The sequence below is a fragment of the Aethalodelphis obliquidens genome, unplaced genomic scaffold (assembly GCF_003676395.1).
Source record: "Aethalodelphis obliquidens isolate GAN/ISIS:26980383/991018 unplaced genomic scaffold, ASM367639v1 scaffold29, whole genome shotgun sequence".
NCBI lineage: Eukaryota > Metazoa > Chordata > Mammalia > Artiodactyla > Delphinidae > Aethalodelphis > Aethalodelphis obliquidens.
The window spans coordinates 12986877-13009062 of NW_020837973.1; the positions used below are offsets into that span (position 1 = coordinate 12986877).

Genomic DNA, 22186 nt, shown 5'->3' on the forward strand with positions numbered 1-22186 from the left:
TAATTAAATTTAGCAGATTTCAAAAGATGCTTCACTCTTTTTAAGTTAAATACATAGTATCTCCACTGAAAACCAGACTTCGTCCAAAACTAGGGTGGCAAGTGATGGCGCAAAATTGGTGGCAGAAAGCAGTGAGAAATATCATAGGCTTTGCAAATAGATCTCAGTTCCAATCTTGCTGTCATCATTGTAAGATTTACTAGAAGCACTGCCTGATTAAGTTATGAACATTAAGCGAAACATGCAAAACACTTAATTCAAAACAGCACAGTTGCAATAATAAAATAAAAATAATGCGTGTTCTTTGTTTTTCTTTTCTAATATTACAGATTATGTAATAATATATTAAATGTTCTGGGGTGGGCATAATAATCACTTTTACCCTCATTTTCTATCTGAAACAAATATTTGTCTTGCCAAGAATCCAACTTTATATTTTGGTAATAAATTTATATTAATTAAAAAACAGTACTTCCGTTTTTGGATAATACAGGCGTTTCAACACAAATCTATTTCAGAACTGAGTTTCTAAATATTTTCAGTGATTGTGGCTTCTTGAAAAAGGCAGGGAGAGAGAGTGGAACAATATTTAAATCATTGTATCTCTTTGTTCAACAATCATTCCTTCTGCAGGTTTTTACTGAGTGAGTACATTGTGTTAGGAACTATGCTAGTTATTCGGAACCCATTGGTGAAAAACCCACCATCTTTTTCTCAAGAGGCTTAAAAGGTGGGGTTTCAGTTTGGCAGCTAGGTAAAAAGATTGGAATTTCTTGCTAAAATCATATATGTGTACAATATCTTACTTTTGAAATGCAAAACATATATACATGTGAATGCACCTTTATTTTAAGCAGAAGTAGTGCTTTTCTTTCTTTTCTTCCCCAAGATTTTACAGTGACTATGACAACATGTATTTATAGTTTATAATCAGAAGGATGTTAAAAATCAAGTTATTTTTTTCTATTTTTGTTTTATACTGGAATTTCTTAAACTGGATTGTCTCTGTTCCCTTTTACAGCAGGCAACAGAACCTTGAAAATCTTTAGAGACTTTAATTTCAAAGGAGATATATGTGGTTAGTCTCTACAATTTACTTTTCACTGTTACCTTTGCTTTGATGTTAAAGGTCCTGGAAGGTGACTCAACCAAAAGGGGAGACAGTGACTCCAAGTTGAATAATGGCCAGGTCAAGAGAAGTAGGGGAGTGGGGAGGAGAGGGCCTGAGAACCTGAAGCCATGTGGCACTTACCACGTAGGTGACTTTAGACATTTGAACTGTTGGAGCTTCAGTTTCTTCTCTGATCACTTTCCTGATCTGTAGACGACAAAAGAGCGACTGAGAGGATCAGGGAGATAAAAGCCTATAAAGAAGCAAGTTGTCAACTCAATACCGAATATCAAGATGAGCGTCCATCGTTCCACTACTTTACAGTGGGTTAATCTTCAACTAAGTCTCCAAAGAATGATCTGATCCAGGGTTAGATCCAGGGCAAGTCCCTACATGGTGATGGAAAATCACAAGGACCAGGTGAGCCGGGACCCACTTTGGATGAAGAGAATATAGACATCTGTTCATTTCTAGCTTGAGTTTATATTTTCAGGTGGAGTCTCTGAAAACCCATTTAACTCTTCCACATTTTTGACACCCTTACTTCCTATACAGGGCCCGTAACACAAGTTTTTAATTTAACCCAACAGATATGGGAAACATATTATTGGCCAGGCAGTGTGCTAGATTATATATATGAAAAGATGAATTGAAATACAGCTCTTAATCTCTTTGAACTGGGACAGTTGAAGTGTTATCGGTACAACACAAAACTATTTAATCCTGTGCTTGAAAATAGATGAATTCATTATTTTTCTTTCAATATATGATCTCTCCGGAACAATAAATCTAGATTGCTAAATTTGGAAACATGATATTTTAGCTTATCTTTAAGAAAGAAGATTGTATTAAGTTAAAGGAAATTACCTAAATAGAATCTACAGAAGGTCGTCACTGACGATTTCTGCATGTGGTCGCAAGTCTTTTAAGAAGAAGGTAATTACAGAATTCCTGGATCTCCATTCAGGTACCATAAATGCTTATATATATATATACATACATACATACATACATATATGTATCACTATATAAGTTTAACTTAAAACATCTAACACGTATAAGGAGAAATCGCGCTGTGTGCTTGCTTCCGTACAAAGTAATTTGTGCAGTGAATGCCCCGGTCTTCACTAAGATGCAATGTTACAAAAATCTAGGTATTTACATGGAAAGGGAATAAAACATTAAGAAGAATTTCCTTTTTCCATTTAAAGGAGGGAACACCAAAGGGCCATTTTAAGACTCTACAAGTGCCATATAAAATCTCCAGAAGAAGTTGTAATGTATTAAACGAAGGTTAACACCAACCACAAGAAGAAGAAGAAGAAGAAAAAAAAAAAACATAGAAACGGGGAGAAAATACACTTCCTGGCTCGGAAGCTCTTAAAACTTCTGAGCCAGGAAACCTTCCGCACCGGGGCGGGGAATCTCTTTGGCTCTGCAGTGACTCCCTGCTAAGCTCCCCTCAAGTTTTCCCTCCCTCGCGTCCCCATTCCCCGCCTCAGTCCCAAACGTGGGAGCCGCAGGAGGATACCAGCACGCCTACCTGGAGTTGTCAGACAGAATCAGCCTCTGATGCGTGTTGATTTTAAATGCCACCACACCTAAAATAGGCCATATCTGCAGGCAAACCCAAGGGATTTCAAACGACGCCCGGAAGCTCATCTTACTAACTAGGGGCCCAACCGGTAAAAGAACAATAGTAAAATAGAGCCAAGAGCGTGTTCCTTCGCTCGAAGCGATTCGCTGCTGGCGCGCAGGGCCTGCGCGGAGCCTGAGGCTGGAAGCCGGAGCCCCGAAAAGGCGCGCTGCCCCTTTAAAAGGCCGCGCATCTCCGGGCCGGCCTTCCTCCCCGGGGCTCCAGCTGTGATTGACGCTGGGCGGCGAGAGGAGGCGCCTGGCGCTAACAAAAGTCCGGCCCTTGGGCGAGCGGCGCCGGGCCGCGAGTCTCTGCTCGCTCCGGGCACCCGCAACAAGTGGCCGCCGCGCCCTCCCTGGGGAAGCCGCGGGTGCGCAGGGGCGCCCGGAGGAAGCGGCGGAGCCCGGGAGCCCCGGCAGCCCGCGCGGCTCAGCGTCCACCGCAGGGGGATCGGGGCGGGCGGATGGGGACCCGGCGGCGGCGGCGCGGCGAGCCTCTGGGCGGCCCCGGGGCGCGGGCTCTCCGCGGCGCTGCGCCCGCCGGCCCCGAACGCGGATTTTAAGGGCGGCGGCCGCCCCCCGGCCCCACCCGGCGCAGTCGGGGGTGCCAGGAGGGGACGGAGCGCCCCCTCCCACCGGAGTGCGGGGGCCGCCCCCGTCCGGAGATCGGCCCCGGAGCGTGGGGTATGCGCAGCTAAAGGTCCCGTCGGGCGGGCTTTCCTCTGGCGGAGCGCGCAGGCGGTGCGCCCCACCTATGGAGTGTCCAGGGAGACGGCGGGCATGACGGCGGCAGGATGGGCGCGAACAATGGCAAACAGTACGGCAGTGAGGGTGAGTGGGCCGCCAGTCCTCACAACTCCCCAGTCGCGCCCCCCTCCCTTCCCCTCGCCCTCCCGTCTGGGAAGGAAGATTCTCGCACGCTGCCGGGGCGCATCCCCATTTGGCACCCTGTCTGGGCCGTCACCTTCTCTTTTGGCTCTGAGTACTTCGGCGCCCCGAGGATGCTTTCCCACCGCGGGGGTCTCTCTAAGCAACTTCCCAGGTTGCCTTTGGGACGGCTCGAGTTGCATTTCTGTCTGTTTCTGAAACCATGTGCCTCAGTTTCCCTTCCCTGGGCATCTGGGGTTTCGGATGATGGTTTGGCAGAGGGCGGAAGACGTTTTTGAAAAACAACGCAGTGAAAATTTTCCCAGGCCTTTGTGCACCATTCCCCGGGACTCTCCTGTAGCAGGAAAAACTTCTGGAAGAAGTTAAGTTTCCATTCTCTGCTCACTGCCTCCGAGCTGACAGCTTCGTAAAACTGACCACCTAGGGGCCGTGTGAGGCGAGGAGTGGCGGGGGGCTTTGTCTGGGCTCTCTCGGGGCTCGAGACGGGCAGAGGACCATCTGTTACGTGGGGCTGGAAATTGCACAGAAATATTGCCTGTCAAGTGGGAACTTGGAAGTTGGGGAAACTTTAAACTCCACCTACTCCTAAAAGGATGATGGATATGTGGGTTGGCTTCTCCCTCGCCCCTCCCCGCCCTTTGCATAGAACCGTAGTGTTGTAACCCGGTTGATTAACTGCATGCCCCTCATATGCATACGGCAAAGGCATTTCCCGCAGTTCAGTAGTTAGGAAGGTTTGTCTTTTCGTGAACTCGGCTGGAGGGGAGTGGAAGAGACAGGGTTGGTTTTACAGCCCGCCCCCAGAGGACCGGCGGTTAGAAACGGGGTCCAGCGCCTGAAGACTGGTAGGAATGCAGAATGGCTCTTCAGCCTGTGGTGTTAGGGAAACTCCTATCATCCTCTTCAAAACTTTGAGCTGTGACCACAGAATGTGGATGCCTCTCCCCATGTTTGCGTCTGTGTTCCTTCTCAGCAGCTTTGTGGAATTACAGCAGAAACCGACCCTAAAAAACCGTATCCACAAGAACCTTTTGTTTAAATCATTCTTTTCCAGAGCATCATGTTTTGAATTCCACATATATATATGAAATATATGTATTTCCTTATTCTGGGCAGTTATGTGAAAGAGATTTTTTTTCCTGACAGTTTCTTTTTTAAAAAGTTAAAAGGTGGTCTTTTTAGAGAGCAACCGTGAAATTATGCCAAAAAAGATTAATGGAGAATCTTGGCCACCCCCCAAAACTTCTTGAAGTTAATGTTTTAAAAAATTTTGGAAAAATGAAAGATTAAACCTCCTTACTCTGAGTTATTAAAGAAGCTTTCGGGGAGTGAAGTGTGTGCCTGTCAGTTCTGGGTGTGCATACGTTATGCGATTTGAACACTGGTGGGGGGAATGGACACCCCAAGAGGAACACAGGGTCACTGCTCTGTGTTCTTCAACAAAACCCCTCACACTCTTCCTATTCCTATGCAACTTGTTCTTAGATCCCAGCGTTCTTGCATTGTACAGTGTGTGGTGTATGACTACTTCCTGTCTGAACAGTGGAGTTTTCAACCCTTGGGAGAGAAAAGGAGAGACAGAGAACTAATGTTCTCCAGCTGTTATCCGTAAATGCTACCTCTGCATTTTCACTTCAGCTGAAGTGAAATTTTACTGGGATCTGATTTAGATACACTGTGGACTTTTTATAGGAAAAATCTCTTGGGCTCAGCTGATTCAAGGGGACCAAAAGGAAGCTTTGGGAGGTAACTGAGTTTTGGTTGGAGGGACACGTCGTGTTCAGCGTTCATCAACTCTCTTCAAGTGCATCGCCATTCCTCTGTGATAGGTGTGGGGGAAAATAGAGAAATCGAATAACAAGAGCTTTTCAAAAATCTTTTCTCCCCCCAGTTACACCGGGCCTCTCCTAATATATGTCATTATAATATATGTAATGTATTATATGGTTATAATACATGTAGTTGGGTATGGTCAGCCTTATTACATGGTGCTATTGGATGGTAAAATCTATGCAGATAAGCCTTTTGGAATTTGGTGTGTTAGTACCACACCAAATCCTTATCTAAAGCTTTCTTATCTAAAATGTCAACTTTCAAAGAAAGTGAAAGCAACCCCTAGACATCGTATTTCTATTATCAAAGCAGACCGAGAATTAAGAGAGTTTCATAGATTTAGAGCAACTTAGGTGTGGTGTATTTCAAATTATCAACAAATGCATAGCCACAGAATGGCTCAGTGAGAGATCCCCCAACCATAAAACACTGGTGTTTGTGTATACTTAAAAAAACTGTAACTTCAGTATATTTTACTTACTAGTGGAGCTGACACCATGTAAATGGCCCTGAAATTTTACAGATATTGTTATAAATTATTAGAACTTTCAAAACTTCAGTATTTCATCTGTAATCTCACTTCTCCTGCTCCTGGAAAATATCTTTTTTATTAAAAAAAAAAATTCCCAAGACTTACCTTAGCAGGTGCAATGGGACAGAGGCTTCCTACTTCTGCATCATTCCAGGCCCCGCAGCAGCAGTATCACCTGGGAGCTTGTCAGAAACTGAATCTGAACTACTTATCACATGCGTGTTAAAAGCTCCAGGCAGTTCTGATATGGGATACAAAGCACTGATTTGAGAGTCTAGAAATTTGATTCCAGCTTCAACTTAGCTACTGTGACCTTGCTCAGTTGTCCCCAAATCTTAAGGTCTTTCTTCTATAGAGTGAGGAGAGAATTTTTTTTTATTGGCTTTATTTGTCATGCCCATCCTTGTGCATGCAGTCCTTCATTTTAGTTTGCTCTTATAATGCCTGAATGGACCACTTAACAGAGATTCGCCTTGGGAAGACATGTTATAATAAATAGGGAAGTTAAGGCTATTACTGCCCTGAAATCAGTAGATGCCCCAATCCCTTTGTTATCCCCTTTAGCCTCATCTCTATCTTCCTTACTTATTCCCACTTCCTCTCTTAACTCAATCAGCCTCTGCTTTTTTCTGCTGAGATTAAAGTTATGTGTTTATCAATATTGGGTGTTTCCAGTGTTTTGTTTTCCTAAATACTTAGTGAACGTTCAGGTTAATGATTTAGTTCTCAGCCTTTAGGCAGACTTGGAATTTGCTCCAGGAAAAAGTTGCCACACCACTGCCGATGTTCAGCTTTCTAGAAATATAAGCGCATGTCTGTATGATTAGTATGTTCCGGTAAACTCTTATTATGGAGGGCTGATTTTTTCTATTTGTCTTCTTTCATAAAATTTAAGTTACAGCCCATGTGTAGAAATCTGGAGAATAAGCTGAGGTGATTCAAAGCCATTAGAACCATTAGCTTTGACTCCAGTTAAACTAAATAAACAAATCTCTCTGTTCAAGTAGTGAGAGAGGAGCTGCTTTTCCTGCCTTTTAAGGTTTCCAGCCTCACCCTCACTTACTCAGTGGTTTCGTTGTTATGTTTATTCTACTCCAGCAGGGCTGAGTCTGTCGTCCTTACACTGTTAACAGCTCCTTTGTAAAATCCTGCCTGTCGTTGAATTGGAGCTGCTGAGGCCTTGTGATGGGGCTTGACCTTGGTAGCTCTGCTGCTCTATCAACGCCCCGAGTCCCTTTTCACCATCTCAGATCTGTGCTTCTCAGATACGTTGCCTGGGAGCATAAATCATCACCAATCCATCACCACTTCGGGAAGCGTATCTTGAAAGAATAATAACGATGGCAAGTTACATTTATTGAATGCTTACTTTGTCCAAGCCTGATCCTGAGCCCTTCGTGGACGCTGACTCTTGTTGTTACTGAGTCCAAGCTCACTCTGCTCGCTGCACGACAGGCCAATAAATCGGGAGATGAGGTATTGAGGCAAGGAATGGCAACTTTATTCGGAAAGCCGGGCGTCCAAGAAGATGGCAGACTAGGGTCCCAGAGTACCATCTTATGGGGTCTGTATGCTAGTTTCTTTTATAGAACAGAGAAGGGGAGGAGGTGAGGAAGTAAAATAAAAAGGCCGTAAGTCTTGCAAAACACCTCCTGGTTTGGCCAGCCTCAGGGAGGGGATGTGTTACTTTCTTCTTTCTTGCAGCAATCCACAGGTGGGCAGAATGTTTCCCTGGGAACTGAACAACGGCACTTTAGTTTAACATTTAGGCAGAGGGGCAGGCTTCCCTGAGGGAGGCCATTAGGTATGCCAATAGCTATAGACAACATCTTTTTAGTGATTATAGTAACAAAAAGCAACTGGAGAGCAAAGGTTAAAGTAAAAGAAACAGATCCAACATGGTGTCAGATTTTGTTCTTCCCTGTTACAATGTAGTTCTCATGACAATCCTGATCCTATGGGGCAGGTGTTCCTATGTCTCCATTTTACTGATGAGGAAACAGAGGTGCAGAGAGGATGATCATTTTCCCAAGATCCTACAGGTAGCGTAGGTGGAATTGGGACTCAGGGCCAAGTCTGTCTAAGCCCAGAGTTACTTATTCATTCTTTCATTCAACCAATATACGTTGACTTCTTATTTCCTACCATGTACCAGGAACTCCTCTAGATTCTTGGAATACAACAGTAAACAGATAAAGATCCTGTCCTGGTCAGTCTTACCTTCATCTGTGTGCATGTGTCCATGTGTGTTGGGAGGGAGGTGAAATGGAACAGTTAACACGTGTGCACACAGGCACAGTCATTTAGTAAACCACATGGTAAGTTCTAAGGGGCCAAGGCTCTGCATAAAGAAAATTGTCAAATTAAGACTGATGGGGGGACTTCCCTGGTGGTCCAGTGGTTAAGACTTTGCCTTCCAACGCAGGGGGTGCCGGTTTCATTCCTTGTTGGGGAGCTAAGATCCCATATGCCTCCTGGCCCAAAAAACTAAAACATAAAAAACAGAAGCAATATTGTAACAAGTTCAATAAAGACTTTAAAAAAATGGTCCACATCTAAAAAATCTTAAAAAAAAAAAAAGACTGATGGGAGTTGGGAAGAGAAGGGTGTGGCAATTTTAATTAGAGTAGTCACTGTGGGCCTTACGGAAAAATTGGCATTTAGACTGAAACTTAAAAGAAGTGAGGGACTAAGCCCTGAGGATCCATGTAGCATGTTGACTGTTCCTTTCAACCGCTGTGTTCTACCAAAGTGAATACTCTTTATGCTGGAGGGCTTGCATCATCATTTTATGCAAGTGTAAAAGTGTAACATCATCAGTCCTCTGTAAGTAGTCAGCTAGAGTGGAACAGAGTCAGTCTGGCTACTGGGCATATTTTTTGCCTAGAGTCTTTACAAATGTGTTTTATCCAATGGTATTTTAGCAGATGGTTTGTGACTGCTTTTGCAGGGAAGGGAGGGGGAGCCTAGGAAATGCCCTTCATTCTGCAACCAGTAGATGTTGCCTGACTTCCTGGATGTGTGACTGCTCACCCGAAGGTCTCTCCAAAGGTCTCTGTAATTCTTAGTTAGATGGATGTAGCTCTTTATCTTTTGCCTCCAGTAAATAAATTCATTCTGATGAAAATCAGAAGATACATGATAGTGATTCCACCGTTTGGCACAAATCAAAGCGTCAGTGAAGCTATCAGTACCATTTTTGGTCTGACAGTGTTTTCAGAGATTTGAGGAATCTTTTTGCATATTTAAAACAGAGAAAGAGAAGAGAGGTAACTTTTCGTTCTCCTTAAGAATCAACTCACCTCAACTTTGTGTCAGCTCTCTCTGCCCTTTGAAACAGAATGCATTCTGGGTTGATTTTGAGTAACTGCTAATCACTTTTACCCTTAGCCCTTATTGAGTGGTGTGTCTGGAAGTTGATTAGACTACTTGGCTTAGCTCTTTGATTGAGGGAAACTCCTAGATATCACGTACCATGGCATTTGGAATGTAGTAAAGTACGTGACAGGATCTTGAGTCAAATCTAGAGTGAATTAATTCTCTGAATAATGAAGAAGGGGATAAATGAAGTTTAGAAACTTAATACCTTAAAAAATAATATTTGAAGAGCTGTCATGATGAAGGTTAAATTTCAGAGTGCTGAGCAAAGACCAAGATATGTAAGTTACTAGCACGTAGGTAGATTTGACCTAGTCTGAGGAAGAGCTAATGATGAGAGCTGCCCACATCTGAGACTGGCTGCCTAATGAGGAAGTGAGTCCTCGCACATGGGAAGGGGGATCACAGGAAAGATTGTTGTGCTTGAGATTTCTGCATCAGCTAAGGGGTCTACTGTAGGACCCTACAGCAAGATCCCTAGCAAACAATTTGCCATGTGCAGTTATTTATTTATTTTTTTAATTGAAGTATGATTGATTTACAATGTTGTGTTAGTTTCAGGTGTACAGAAAAGTGATTCAATTATACATATATACATATCTATTTTTTTCAGATTCTTTTCCATTATAGGTTATTACAGAATAGTTCCCTGTGCTCTACAAAACAGTTCCCTGTGCTCTGCGGTAGGTCCTTGTTGGTTATCTATTTTATATATAGTAGTGTGTATACGTTAATCCCCAATTCCTAATTTATCCCTCCCCGCTTTCCCATTTGGTGACCATAAATTTGTTTTCTGTGTCTGTGGGTTGCAGTTATGTTTGATGAAGTGTTATTGTTTGATTTGAACTCATATTGCTACTTCCCCCCTTAATACGTTTCTATCCTTGTAGTTGTTGAAAAGTACTATCCCCACTTCCTCTAGGTTAATTTTTTCTCTCTGTTACATGTATGTGTTTATGTCTTTTTAGATATATTTAGATATTAATTGGAAAATCAACTGATTTAATTTGTTTCCCTGCCTTCGGTGGTACGTAATCTCCTGAACCAAAAATGGGGTTTGATAAATGACATGTCCTATTTTCAGTGCAGTAATGGATACGGACTCTACCTACTGTGCCTTTTATTATGACCCTAAAACATGTAGATCTCCTGAAGTTGAAGCAAGACCCTGAATTGTGCTCGTGTTGACTATCTTGAATTAATGTTTTAACTTTGTTGATAAGACTTAATTGGCATCGTTGGTTAGTGACATCTGATCAGAAGCTACAAATTGACTAGAACCTCACAAAGACAGCATCTTTCTCAAGGAGCCCTGACTCCTTTTTGTTCAGCACCATGTCTTCGGTGCATGAGCTAGACAGGCAGTTCTGCCACGGGGTGATAAAGTCCATATCTGCTGAACTTTCCCAGAATGTAGCTTTTTTTGGGTTTTGGTTACAGAAATTTAGACCTCTTCTTCCATCTACTCACTGCGTTAAATCTCTAGATAGAATAAGACTTTTGCTTTAAGGAAGTTCAGTATCTAACTGAAAAGCTAGGCAGGGAGGCCAGTGATTTCAGAACAAGATGATAAATGCTGATTCACAGAGGGACCCTACTTTTCCGATGTGCTAAGTGTGAATATAAGTGATAAGTGGGAAGTGGGCATAAGACTAGAGCAGCTCTAAATAATGACAGCACTGGACCATATCTGCAACTCCCCAAACATCTAAAGGATGCACATATTTTCTAAAACAATGACAACAATAACAACATATACACACCACTATACATAAAATAGATAACCAACAAGGACCTCCTATATACAGCACAGGGAACTATACTCAATATTTTGTAATAACATATAAGGGAAGAGAATCTGAAGAAGAATATATATATATATATATATACACATTATATAATTATATTATATGCATATAAATTATATATATATATATATATAAAACTGAATCACAGTGCTGTATGCCTGAAACTAACACGATATTATACATCAGCTATACTTCAATTAAAAAAAGAAAACAGGTAAATTGGAGGGGGAGTCGCTTACACTCTTGGGAGAAACTAAATCTTTTGTTAGGAGTCTTTCCCTAATTGTTCCCGAAAATCTTCATGTTCCATTTCGGATATCGTTTATTCCATGGGAAGTGGTTCTTGTGGGACCTGTAAGCGAGGACCTTGGAAGGCTTCACTGGAGGGGCAGGACCTGACCAGCCTAGGTCCTCGCCACACCTGTACCCTGCAACCAAGGGGAATGGGAGCCTGCAGGCAGATGCTTCTTAAGCGTGCTAGTTCATACCCCAGAGACGTACAACTTTCAGACTTCTGACATGACTGATTATGAACCATCTCTGAATTTTCCTGAGTAATGAAATCTAAACACGTGGTCACCATTCTCCCCATTCCCTGGGTGAAGGAGTGTCAACTTTGTCTGGAGCCGTAAATCTTTATTCGGTTGTGCAGTAGATATGCTCACTCTATCAATCCCTATTTAACTTCTAAACCAGTAACAAAATGAAAAACAGTTGTTAACACCGCACAAACTCATAATTGTAACTTTAGAAGCCTTGAGCAACGTGTAGAAATGTTATTAAAACAGTTTTTTTGTTTGCTACCCTTTCTGTGGTAAATTCCTGTGCTGCATTTTCCAAGCAGATGTAGCAGTGGAAAGAGAATCAGAATTTCTAGAGAAAAATTTCAGGAATTTTTCTTCTGCTCACAGATTGACCTTCTGGCTGCGAGTCACCCACTTTTTGGCAAGGCGGAGAAGTCAGGAAAAGGCTCCTTGTATGTGCAGTTGAACCTTTGACCCGATGGAGTACTCGAATTGAATCTCAGGAGCCTCTGGGTTAGGTCCAAGTCTAAGGCCAGGTCTTCCACGGTGCAGCTGTCGGAGGTGGCTCAGACCCCAGGGAGAGGAAGAACATGTATGAGACTGAGGGTGGAGCGGAAGAAACATAAATAAGAGGAGAGGGGAGAAGAGGAGAAATTCAGAGAGAACTGGTGTTAGGGCACTGATTGCCCTCTACCGTAAAGAATGGAATCACTGTTCTACTCAGTGCTCTTTTCTTACAAATATCTTAGCTCGGGCTTCCCTGGTGACGCAGTGGTTGAGAGTCCGCCTGCCGATGCGGGGAACACGGGTTTGTGCCCCGTTCCGGGAAGATACCACATGCCGCGGAGCGGCTGCGCCTGTGAGCCATGGCCGCTGAACCTGCGCGTCCGGAGCCTGTGCTCCGCAACGGGAGAGGCCACAACAGTGAGAGGCCCGCGTACCGCAAAAAAAAACAAAAACAAAAATCTTAGCTCAAGGAACAAAAACAATTACTAATAGTTACTCGGTAGGCTTGGATGTTGCCAAGTTTACTGTATTTTCGGTCATTTCAGTAATAGTAACAATTACTGAGCACTTAGTAGATGCTACTTCCCTCTCCGAGCATGTTACACACACTCATTCCTGTAGTTCAAGACAGCCAGGGATGCGGGCACAGATCATCCCATTTTGCAGTTGCCAACACAGGAGCTTCGAGGCAAGGCGGACTGACTGCCCAGGGCACAGAGCTGGTGAGTGGTCCAGTCCGGTCTGAAATCCCTGTGGCTGTGCTAGCTTTTGTGCCCCTCTCCGCTGTGCCCCTGACCCCCTCCTGCCTGGGCATGTCAGTGGCAGCCAGCGTCTTTCCTGATCTTTGTTTTGTTTGTGTGTTTCAAAGGATTTCAGTGACTGCGAAGTAGCCCCTTAAAAATGAAAGTGACAGTTTTATGTATGGATGAGGTGAGCAAAAATGAAAGACATCTTTGGAAGGAGACTTTCAACTCACTTTACCTGGCTCTCCCAAGGGCCAATTAACTAGTCATTAGGCACCAATCTGCTGACAAATTGGCAGGCTGACTAGTGTCTCTGAGAATGGCAGCCTGTAAAATAATTAGCATATTCTAGAGTCTTCAGAGCGCCTAGTAGAGCTGGGAGGCTGTCCCACTTCGCCCCAGAGTGTTAGCAAATTATCTTGGTGCCGGGATAGCTTTTGACCTGGGACGGCCACCTGCTCACAAACAAAAGCTAACGGAGGACTGAAAGAGGTGTTCACATTTTCCTTCCTAAGTAGTTTATAAGTTATATCTTGTATTTTCGTCTGGTTTCAAAAGTATGGATTTGAAACAGCTATTAATGTGGGGAATTATTCCAATAGGTATTCGTATTTGCCTTTATCCTTGCTAGCCCCTGGGAGACTTCTCCATGCGTATGTCTAGGAAATTGCTTTGGAAACTATAAAGCGTTTCAGAAATTAATCTCATTTATCATCACAGGGACTGTGGGAGGGGTGTCTGCCATGATCCCCAGTTTGTAGATGAGGAAACTGAGGCCTTGGCAGGTGAAATGATTTGCCTTGATTTTACAGTTGAGACTAGATGGGGTCATTCCGATTCTAAATTTAGTACACTTTCTATCATAATATGGCTTCCCTTAAAATGCCACAAGATAAAATAATATAATCATGCTAGGGTATTATCACCAGGCGTCTGTGACAGTATTTTAAATTGCTTGCACCCAAGGATGAAAGTGGGGGTCTGCAAGCATCCATCCTGTCCTTTAATTGCTTTTGGAGCTCTAGTATTGATAGAAGCAGAGAAGCCTGCTCCCCCTTGGTCGTCTCAGGCCACAGAGCTGTGCCACTGCTCAGGGGAGCAGCCTTGCAGTGGTAAGATTATGATAATGAGAATGCAGAGTGAATTGTTAGATTATTAATATTCAGGACAAGATGGCCTTGTTTGTTAGGGTGTCACTTGCTAGCTGATAAAACTCAGCTGGGGCTGTGAGGGGTGTTTCCTTCTGAAAGCTTCTGCTCTAGATGCGTAGAGAAAGTTGCTTTACTTTTGGGAGCATCAGAGAATCAACTCTAAAACTGGGGCCAATCAGCATCACTGGAGTCATTGTTTTCAGTCTTCTGGTTTCCTTTGCTGTTGAAGAACCGCATTGTTCAGAGGTCTTTGGAAGTGTTTAGGTCCTGGACAAGCCCTTTAGGATGAGTTGCTATCAGAGGTCACTGAGGTTCTGATGTTGTTGTGATGGAAATCCACACTGTCATTTAGCCTTTAACTGCTTTACTTTCCGTTCATTGTCTTCTGGTTTACTGTCTGCTTTTTTGTTTTTTTCTGTTTCTTGTTCCTTTGTATTTATTTATTGCTCATCCGACCACATGCTTACGCGACATGACTCTAACCCTGTTCACGTGTTAGGTCCTTAATATATTTTTGTTAAACAAATACATGAGGATGAATCTGTAGCCATGATCTTTATTGGATCTAAAAAAGCCTATGAAAACCCTATCATATTTTCAGTGAACTTTTCTTAGACTTGAACATTTTACTCTTAAAAGAAAGTTTTTCTGGGCATGTTTTCTTCTGAGGATATTCTAACTTGGACTTTTATTTTGAACAATGTGGATCTATCTTATGGATGAAAATAGCTTGTGTACTTAAGGAAAAATGAAATATGTAGTTTTTAGCATTGCTGAAAACAATTGCAGAAGACGTTTCAACTTCACTGATTTACAGTATTGTGGACTTAATTCTTTTCAATGAGGAAAATGAAATATGTATTTTTCAGCATTGCTGAAAACAATTGCAGAAGACATTTCAACTTCACTGATTTACAGTATTGTGGACTTAACTATTTTCAATGGGTATTGAGTAGAATGCTGCTGTCTATTTTTTATTGCAGATTGTATTGTTTGGTAATATTTGTTTCAGCTGCTTTGGAAATTGAGCTTATGTGACAATTTAAGTAAATCAATCTAGAAAGCATTTAAAAATTGATCTCTAATAAATTACTCCTTTGGCTCTGTTCTCTTCTCTGGATTAAAGGGTTATAGCATTATGAATCCTTTTAAATTTATATATTCATCTACTTCATGCTGGGGGCTCTGCATCTTTATTTTTCTCCTTTTTATTATGCAAACTATAAAAGTTATTAGATGTGTCTGGTATGATTGGAATGGTTTCTAGTAGGTCTTCTGTTCCTGGCTTCCCTCCTTACTAAAATCAGAAGTGAAATAATCAATTTCGGAAAAAAAGAAAAAAGAAAAGAAAAAAAGAAAAAGAAAAAAAGAAAAGCTGTAGTGTGTGTATATGTGTATACATACACGAGATTATTTAAATAACCCTTTTCTATAAATTCAGCAAAATCCATTATTCCTCACATCTGTTTTTTTCTGTAAATGAAGAGAAATATGTAACCTATAAGGAATTAAAAAATACAATTAAAATTAAAGTGCCTTTTTTTTTTTTTTTTTTTTATGGTACGCGGGCCTCTCACCGCTGTGGCCTCTCCCGCCGCGGAGCACAGGCTCCGGACGCGCAGGCCCAGTGGCCATGGCTCACGGGCCCAGCCGCTCCGCGGCATGTGGGATCCTCCCGGATCGGGGCACGAACCCGCGTCCCCTGCATCGGCAGGCGGACTCCCAACCACTGCGCCACCAGGGAAGCCCCGTTTTTTTTTTTTAATAGTATGTTTTCTGTTAGAGGAACAGCTTTAGACAAAGGGTCACCGTAAGAATCAAACTACAGAAGAATCAAATAGTCCAACACACGAGCTTTCTGAGATGGAACTTGGGATAGAGGTGTCTGTAGTTTATGAACAGACTTGAAATGGTTCTGTGACATGATATCCGCTTGGAACTGTACGTTGTAGTTTGTTGGTTTCCCTGACTATGTGTTCAGCTCAGAGGAGTGGCTATAATCTCTGTTGGTGAGAACTGTACTCTGCACGGCACTGAGCCTGGTTGACGTTTGTTCTGAAGTACCAGAGCGTAAATTCAGATTCACAGGCAGCATTCATACCCTCATTTTTGTCTTTTTGGGTTTTTTTTTGTCTTTTGGTTTTTGATTTTAAAGATCAACAGTTGCTCCGTTGGTTGGAAAGATTTATGTAGCCCCATTTGGACAGTGTATATTGCGGAGACTACTATGAAAATAAATTTCAAGACATGACATTTCTGTCCTGAACAGCTTACTTTTCACATCTCATCTTGCATCCACTTTGCCTACTTAATTATATTTTAATAATTTTCTCTATTTTCCATCTCTCCCAAAGACCTCTCTTGTTGATCACCCTGTGAGCTTGTTTTGAGAGACAGTATTTCCTTGGGGAGTCTTTTTCCATTCCTGAAGCCACAACATGAACTGAGCAATAAAAAGCCAATTCCCTCCCCTTGGTTGTGCTTCAAATAGTCTTTTCTTTGATACAGGCTAATAAAAACAGGAAAAGGATCATTTTTAAATGCTTTGGTTGGGGTTGCTTTACTTCCAATAAGGAAAATTGCCTCACAAGGGGGAGCATGGGTAATAAAGTTACAACTAACTGAGTAATGTATTCAGTCTAACGTCAAAATCTCCAAGCTGCTGCCTGCAAATCTGATTTAATCGTGGGTTTGCTGTGTGTCCACCGTGGTGTATAGATTTGAATTTGCTGCTGTTGATCGACTCTTCACAGTTAATGGAGTTGAATTTCAAATGCTTCTGGAGAGGTTGGATATGTGTGGGGTTTTTACCTTCACAATCTTTGTGAGCCTTGAGGTAGGTGATAAAAGGGCTTTGAGGGTAGACCAAGAATGAAACATGTAATAGAATCTTGGATGTGTTCATGGTGAAATTGACCACAGATCAGCTGACAGTGAAAGAGACTGAGGCACAAAGAAATCAAAGAGTTTGGTGAAGGTCCTACAGAGTCCAGGTGTTTCTTTTAAATCCATTTCTTTCTTACTCACCATGCTTCATGCCCTTTTTTCTTACTTTCAGAAGATTTGAGGTGAATGTAGTGGCTGTTTTCCTTCTCTGTGCAGTTAGCCTCTCCGGGACTGACTGTCTCATACCCCCAGCATGGCTCAGGGCTTCTCCGGAAATTACTGTCACTCAGGGCAAGGGAGCAGCCCCCATCGAATGACTTTTTGAGGCGGGGGTACAGTTTGGGACCACTCTGAAGAGCCATCTTTGGTCTGGAACTCCAGTTGGCTGAGTCCTATATTGCTTCTGCATCACAGACCAAATTCTGTCTCTGCCTGCCTTCTCCCTTGCCTTTCCTAAGTGTGATGCCAAGGGTACTTCCCAACAAAGCACCTGTACTTCAAATCATATCAGAGACTATTTACTGGGGAAACCAGTACAAGACAACGGAGAAGCTGAATACGATGCTGTTCTGGCAGTGGTCAAGGGCAGGATGCCACTGCTGGGAAAATCATCTTTCTGGGAATCCTGGCTGTTCTTAAAAGGGAGCCTTCATCTGACAGTTAAGAGACATGAATGGATTTTTGCTTGGGGACCTAGTCTAATCCTTTCATTGTATAGATTTAGGAAATAAAGCCCCATGCACTAAAGTAACTTGACCAAAAGTACATAGCTAGTTGGCAAAAGAGCAAAACCAGGCTTATAGTTCCAGGTGCTGTTTTTGAAGAGCCGTATTGGAATTTGTTCAGCGTTGTTTTGCTGCTGTAACTCAGAATTGACTGCAGATGGGTCTAGAGACCAGTTATCTGTCTGATCCGTTTGTTCAACTCTGGCACTGAAGTCAGACATCTCAATAATTTCTCCGTGGTTCTATTTTTGAAGAGTGATCTCTGAAGCTCACCACAGTTGGTAATTGAATAGTGAAGAAGAAATGGTGAAGTAGAAACAGATGGTCATAGTTATTATTGCCTGAAATCAGCGTTTTGTGATACTGGCTATTAAGAGAATTGGGAAATTGGCAAGGCTTATTACATGATAGGCCAGTGGCAAGTACGGATTCATTAGGTGGATGAAACATGCAGGGGTGGGTTGAAAGAATCGTAAGCAAAATGAAAAATGATGACAAATTAATATTTAGTCTGTTGATCATCCTAAATAGTTTATTAGTCCTTTTATTATGCTCAAATAATGTTCCGTTGAGATTATCAAATGACTGTAAGCTCAGAGTCACTGTGGTCCTGAGAAATTTGGAAGGAATTGAAAAACAAATTATTAGTTTGTTATTATCACTACTACAAGGATCCAGATTTTATATAGTTTCCTTGGCATAATTAAGCAGCTACTCTCTTAGAAAATATTCTTCGACTCCTGTCGTCTGTAAATTAAGTAGAAATGTGTTTTATTTGGTACTCAAGGCCCTATGTGGTGAGCTTTAGCTGGGGATATTCACAAGGACTTCTTATCTGAGATGACCTTGAACTGGGTCTGGAAAAATGAGTCAGGGCTTGCCAGGCAAGGCTGTTAAGGAGGGAATGAGAGAAGGTCAGGCAAGGAGGCGGGAACCAGTGGGTCAACTACGAGGGGAGGAGAGGATGATCTGAGTTCAGCCCCATACCTGGAGCAGTAGACTGGTGCACGTGGCTGTGAAGGCAGCGTGAAGCCCTGTGAATGGCAGGAGGGCGCATCAGTGCTTAGCAAAGGCAGCCGGCCGGGGACAGATTTAGAGAGATCTCTGGCCAGGCACCTAGATTCCTCTTCTCTACTCCTTGTGAAGGGAGTGCCATTAATATAATTTCTGGCCTGGAGTATTTACCTGGTTGGTAAATTTGGAAGGAATAAAGTCGACATCTGAGCTCCATTCTGTTTTCCTCTTGGGGGAAGCTCTTCTGCCCAGAAGTAGACCGGCTTTGGTCTCATGCTTGCCAACACTTGGATTCAGTATTAGCCACTTGGCTGTAGACCTAAAACTATATACAACCTCTGAACTAGAGTTCCTGGAAATAAAGGAGACATTTTCCTCTCGCTGCCACTCCTCTTTTCTGATTTCCTCAGTTTGTTTTGAATCTGACTCGGAGAGAAGGGTGCTATTCCTGGAGCCCCATCCAGACCCCAACAGTAGTATACGTAGGGGGGAGGAAGAACGGCTAAGTGAGGGGAGGTGAAAGCTTGAATTATAGCGGGGACATAATGACTGAGGAAGAAGGTGTGGGTTTCAGCAGTGGAAAGGAGGTAGAAGGACTTGGGGACTCATTGGCCGAAGGGGATGAATGAGATGGAAGGTTCTAGAAAGACTCCGCCTTCTGTTTGGGTGCTTGGGGGCCACATTAGCTCACAGACCTTATGTTCTGATTGACCTGAGTTTCCCCGAATTGGTTCTGGAGGCCAGGACAGTTAATTTGGTCTTTGATCTCTCCTCTCGTCATCACCACCCAGGATCTGAAGGAATTTTTCAGGGACTGATACACTTGGGCATTTGCTCATCTAAATTGTTCAGTTCCTTTATTAATTCATTTAGCCAGCAGATATTTATTAATCTCCATCTGTCAGGCCCGGGCATGGCCTGCCCATGAGATATAGCGGTGAATAAAACATTCGCTTGTTCTCTGCAGACTCGGGTCTGGTGAGGAAGTCGGCGCATACAGTAGGGGGTTACTGGTTAAGCGGCTTTGGAGGCAAACAGCCCGAGCTAGAATCTGGATCCCACTACTTGCAAGACAGGCGACCTCATTAGGACCTCATTTTTTTTTTTTTTTTTTGCGGTACGCGGGCCTCTCACTGTTGCGGCCTCTCCCGTTGCGGAGCACAGGCTCCGGACGCGCAGGCTCAGCGGCCGTGGCTCACGGGCCCAGCCGCTCCGCAGCATGTGGGATCATCCCGGACCAGGGCACGAACCCGCGTCCCCTGCATCGGCAGGTGGACTCCCAACCACTGCGCCACCAGGGAAGCCCAGGACCTCATTTTTAAGGGAGCTAAGTTGGTGTCTCCCTCAAGCAGCTACTTCACACTATTTGTAACTTCTCATTTGGCCCAGTAAACTGGTGGATTGGCTTTGAATAAATTCTTCCAGAAACTTAGAAAATTGAAAAAAAAAATTGCTTTTGGAATTCATTTTTTAAAACAGGAAATTCCTGTCTAAAGCTGGAAGAAGTTGTCACAGGAGCAGCATAAGCTATGCTCTATTTATCCCTCTTTTGGACGATCCCTTTAGATCAGCACTTGATGGAGGGAAGCTAGAATGTGGTTTATTTTTTGGTAGAGTTTTCATTTTTGAGTTCTAACTGCATGAAGGATTTGAAAAAGAGTTGAGCTATTTTTTTATTATGGCAAAGCTGGATATTGCTGTGAAGTTGAGAGATCCAGTGTTTGTGTGATTTGAAGATAGACCTGGTATTAATAGGGGGTAATATTCTTTTCCTTAATGCAAGTATGGTTAATTTACAATGTTGTGTTAGTTTCAGGTGTACAGCAAAGTGATTCAGATTCTTTTGCATTATAGGTTATTACAGGATATTGAATATAGTTCCCTGTGCTATACAGTAGGTCATTGTTGTTTGCCTATCTTGTATATAGTGGTGTATGTTAATCCCAAACTGCTAATTTATCTCCTCCAACCCTGCTGTCTCCTTTGGTAACTGTAAGTTTGTTTTCTATGTCTGGGAGTCTATTTCTGTTTTGTAAATAAGTTCAGGGAGTAACACTCTGATTTGTAGTTTTCTATGCTATTTCGTACAGTGATGGACATTTTCATGGTTCTAAACCTGGGGGAAAAATCTCATTGTTTCAAGAGTCCTCAATCAATGTGAAATACCATTCACACACACAAATTTGTTGGGGTGTGTGTGTGTGTGTGTGTGTGTGCATGCGCGTGTGTGTGTGTGGTGTGTATATATATGTGCACTTTATTGTTTCTATTTTAAAAGTCACAAGATGAATGATATGCTACGTGCCAGATTCTTGCACATTTATTTGCTATGATTTAGTTTGTCCACCAATGTCCAATCCTACAGAAATCGGAAAGGCTGAATTAGAAGATGGCACAAAAGTAGTGGTCGGGTTTCCTAATGGGTAATATTTGCTTTATTTAAAATTACTGATATTTAACCAAGAACAGAAATGCCTCAGTTTTGTCCTGTAAGCTTTTTTTCATTTTCTGTTTTCTGTCAGTGAGGAGAAAACCAGTATCCTTCTGTAAGGAATTTAAGAAATCAATTATAAAGTAACATTTGTTTCTTTAATAATACGGTATCAGCCCTACAAAGGGAAGTGATGTACTCTCTTTCATGTCAGGGCACCCTGAGTTTTAAAGATGGATTAGACCCTAGAGATGATTAGTCCAGTGCACTCCTTTGGAGGTTAACAAGAAGCTTGGGTACCAAATGCTTGAAAAGACAGGCGAAGTCTTGTGTGAGGCACAACAGTGAGCGTGGTGGCTAAGAGCACAGACCTGGGTGCCAGACTTCCTGGGTGTCAGTTGGCTCAGCCAATTACTAGTCGTGTGATCTTGTGCAAGTTACTTAACCTCTCTGTGCCTCAATTTCTGCATCTGGAAAATGGAGTTAGTAGCAGTTCTTCTCTCCCAAGAGTTGTCAGAGAGTGGATTGAATTGGTAGATATAAAGTGATAGTACTTGGCATGTAACAAATGCTACTTTCTGATTTATTCTAATCTGCATTTCATCAAATCTAAGATGATTTGAGGCTGCTGCTTTCTCGAACTCAGAACATATGACTGGAAGCTTTCACGAAATTACAGTATGATTTGCCAAAGTGATTTAAGAAAATATTGGTTGTAAGATGAAGGTGTTAAATGGGTGGTGGGAGGGGTGGGGAAAAGGTACTTAGAGTCAGTTAAATAGGTTGCTATTATTATCATTATTATTATTTAACTGACTTGGAATGGGAAGCTACATGTCCTGGTGCAGCCCTTAGTCCATTGTTCTACAATACATTGTATGTCTGGGCAATGTTTATAAACTAGAGTTTTAGACACTTCCACTTTGGGAAATAAAAATTTTAGCTGTTTATTCTGAGCACACAGAGTCTACTCCACTTTGGGTAATATCATTTGATTTAAAACTATTGCAGCACTGAAGT

At 42.6% G+C, this 22186-nt stretch overlaps 1 protein-coding gene across 1 annotated transcript in view; it reads left to right on the plus strand.

The window, feature by feature from the left end:
• Positions 1 to 3026: 3026 nt before the first annotated feature.
• FBXL7 (F-box and leucine rich repeat protein 7) overlaps positions 3027 to 22186 on the plus strand; it is a 417673-nt gene continuing 398513 nt past the window's right edge. The window contains exon 1 of the mRNA XM_027125348.1: positions 3027 to 3577. Coding sequence (XP_026981149.1) covers positions 3541 to 3577 — 37 coding nt within the window. The 5' untranslated portion in view covers positions 3027 to 3540. The remainder of the gene's footprint in view (positions 3578 to 22186) is intronic.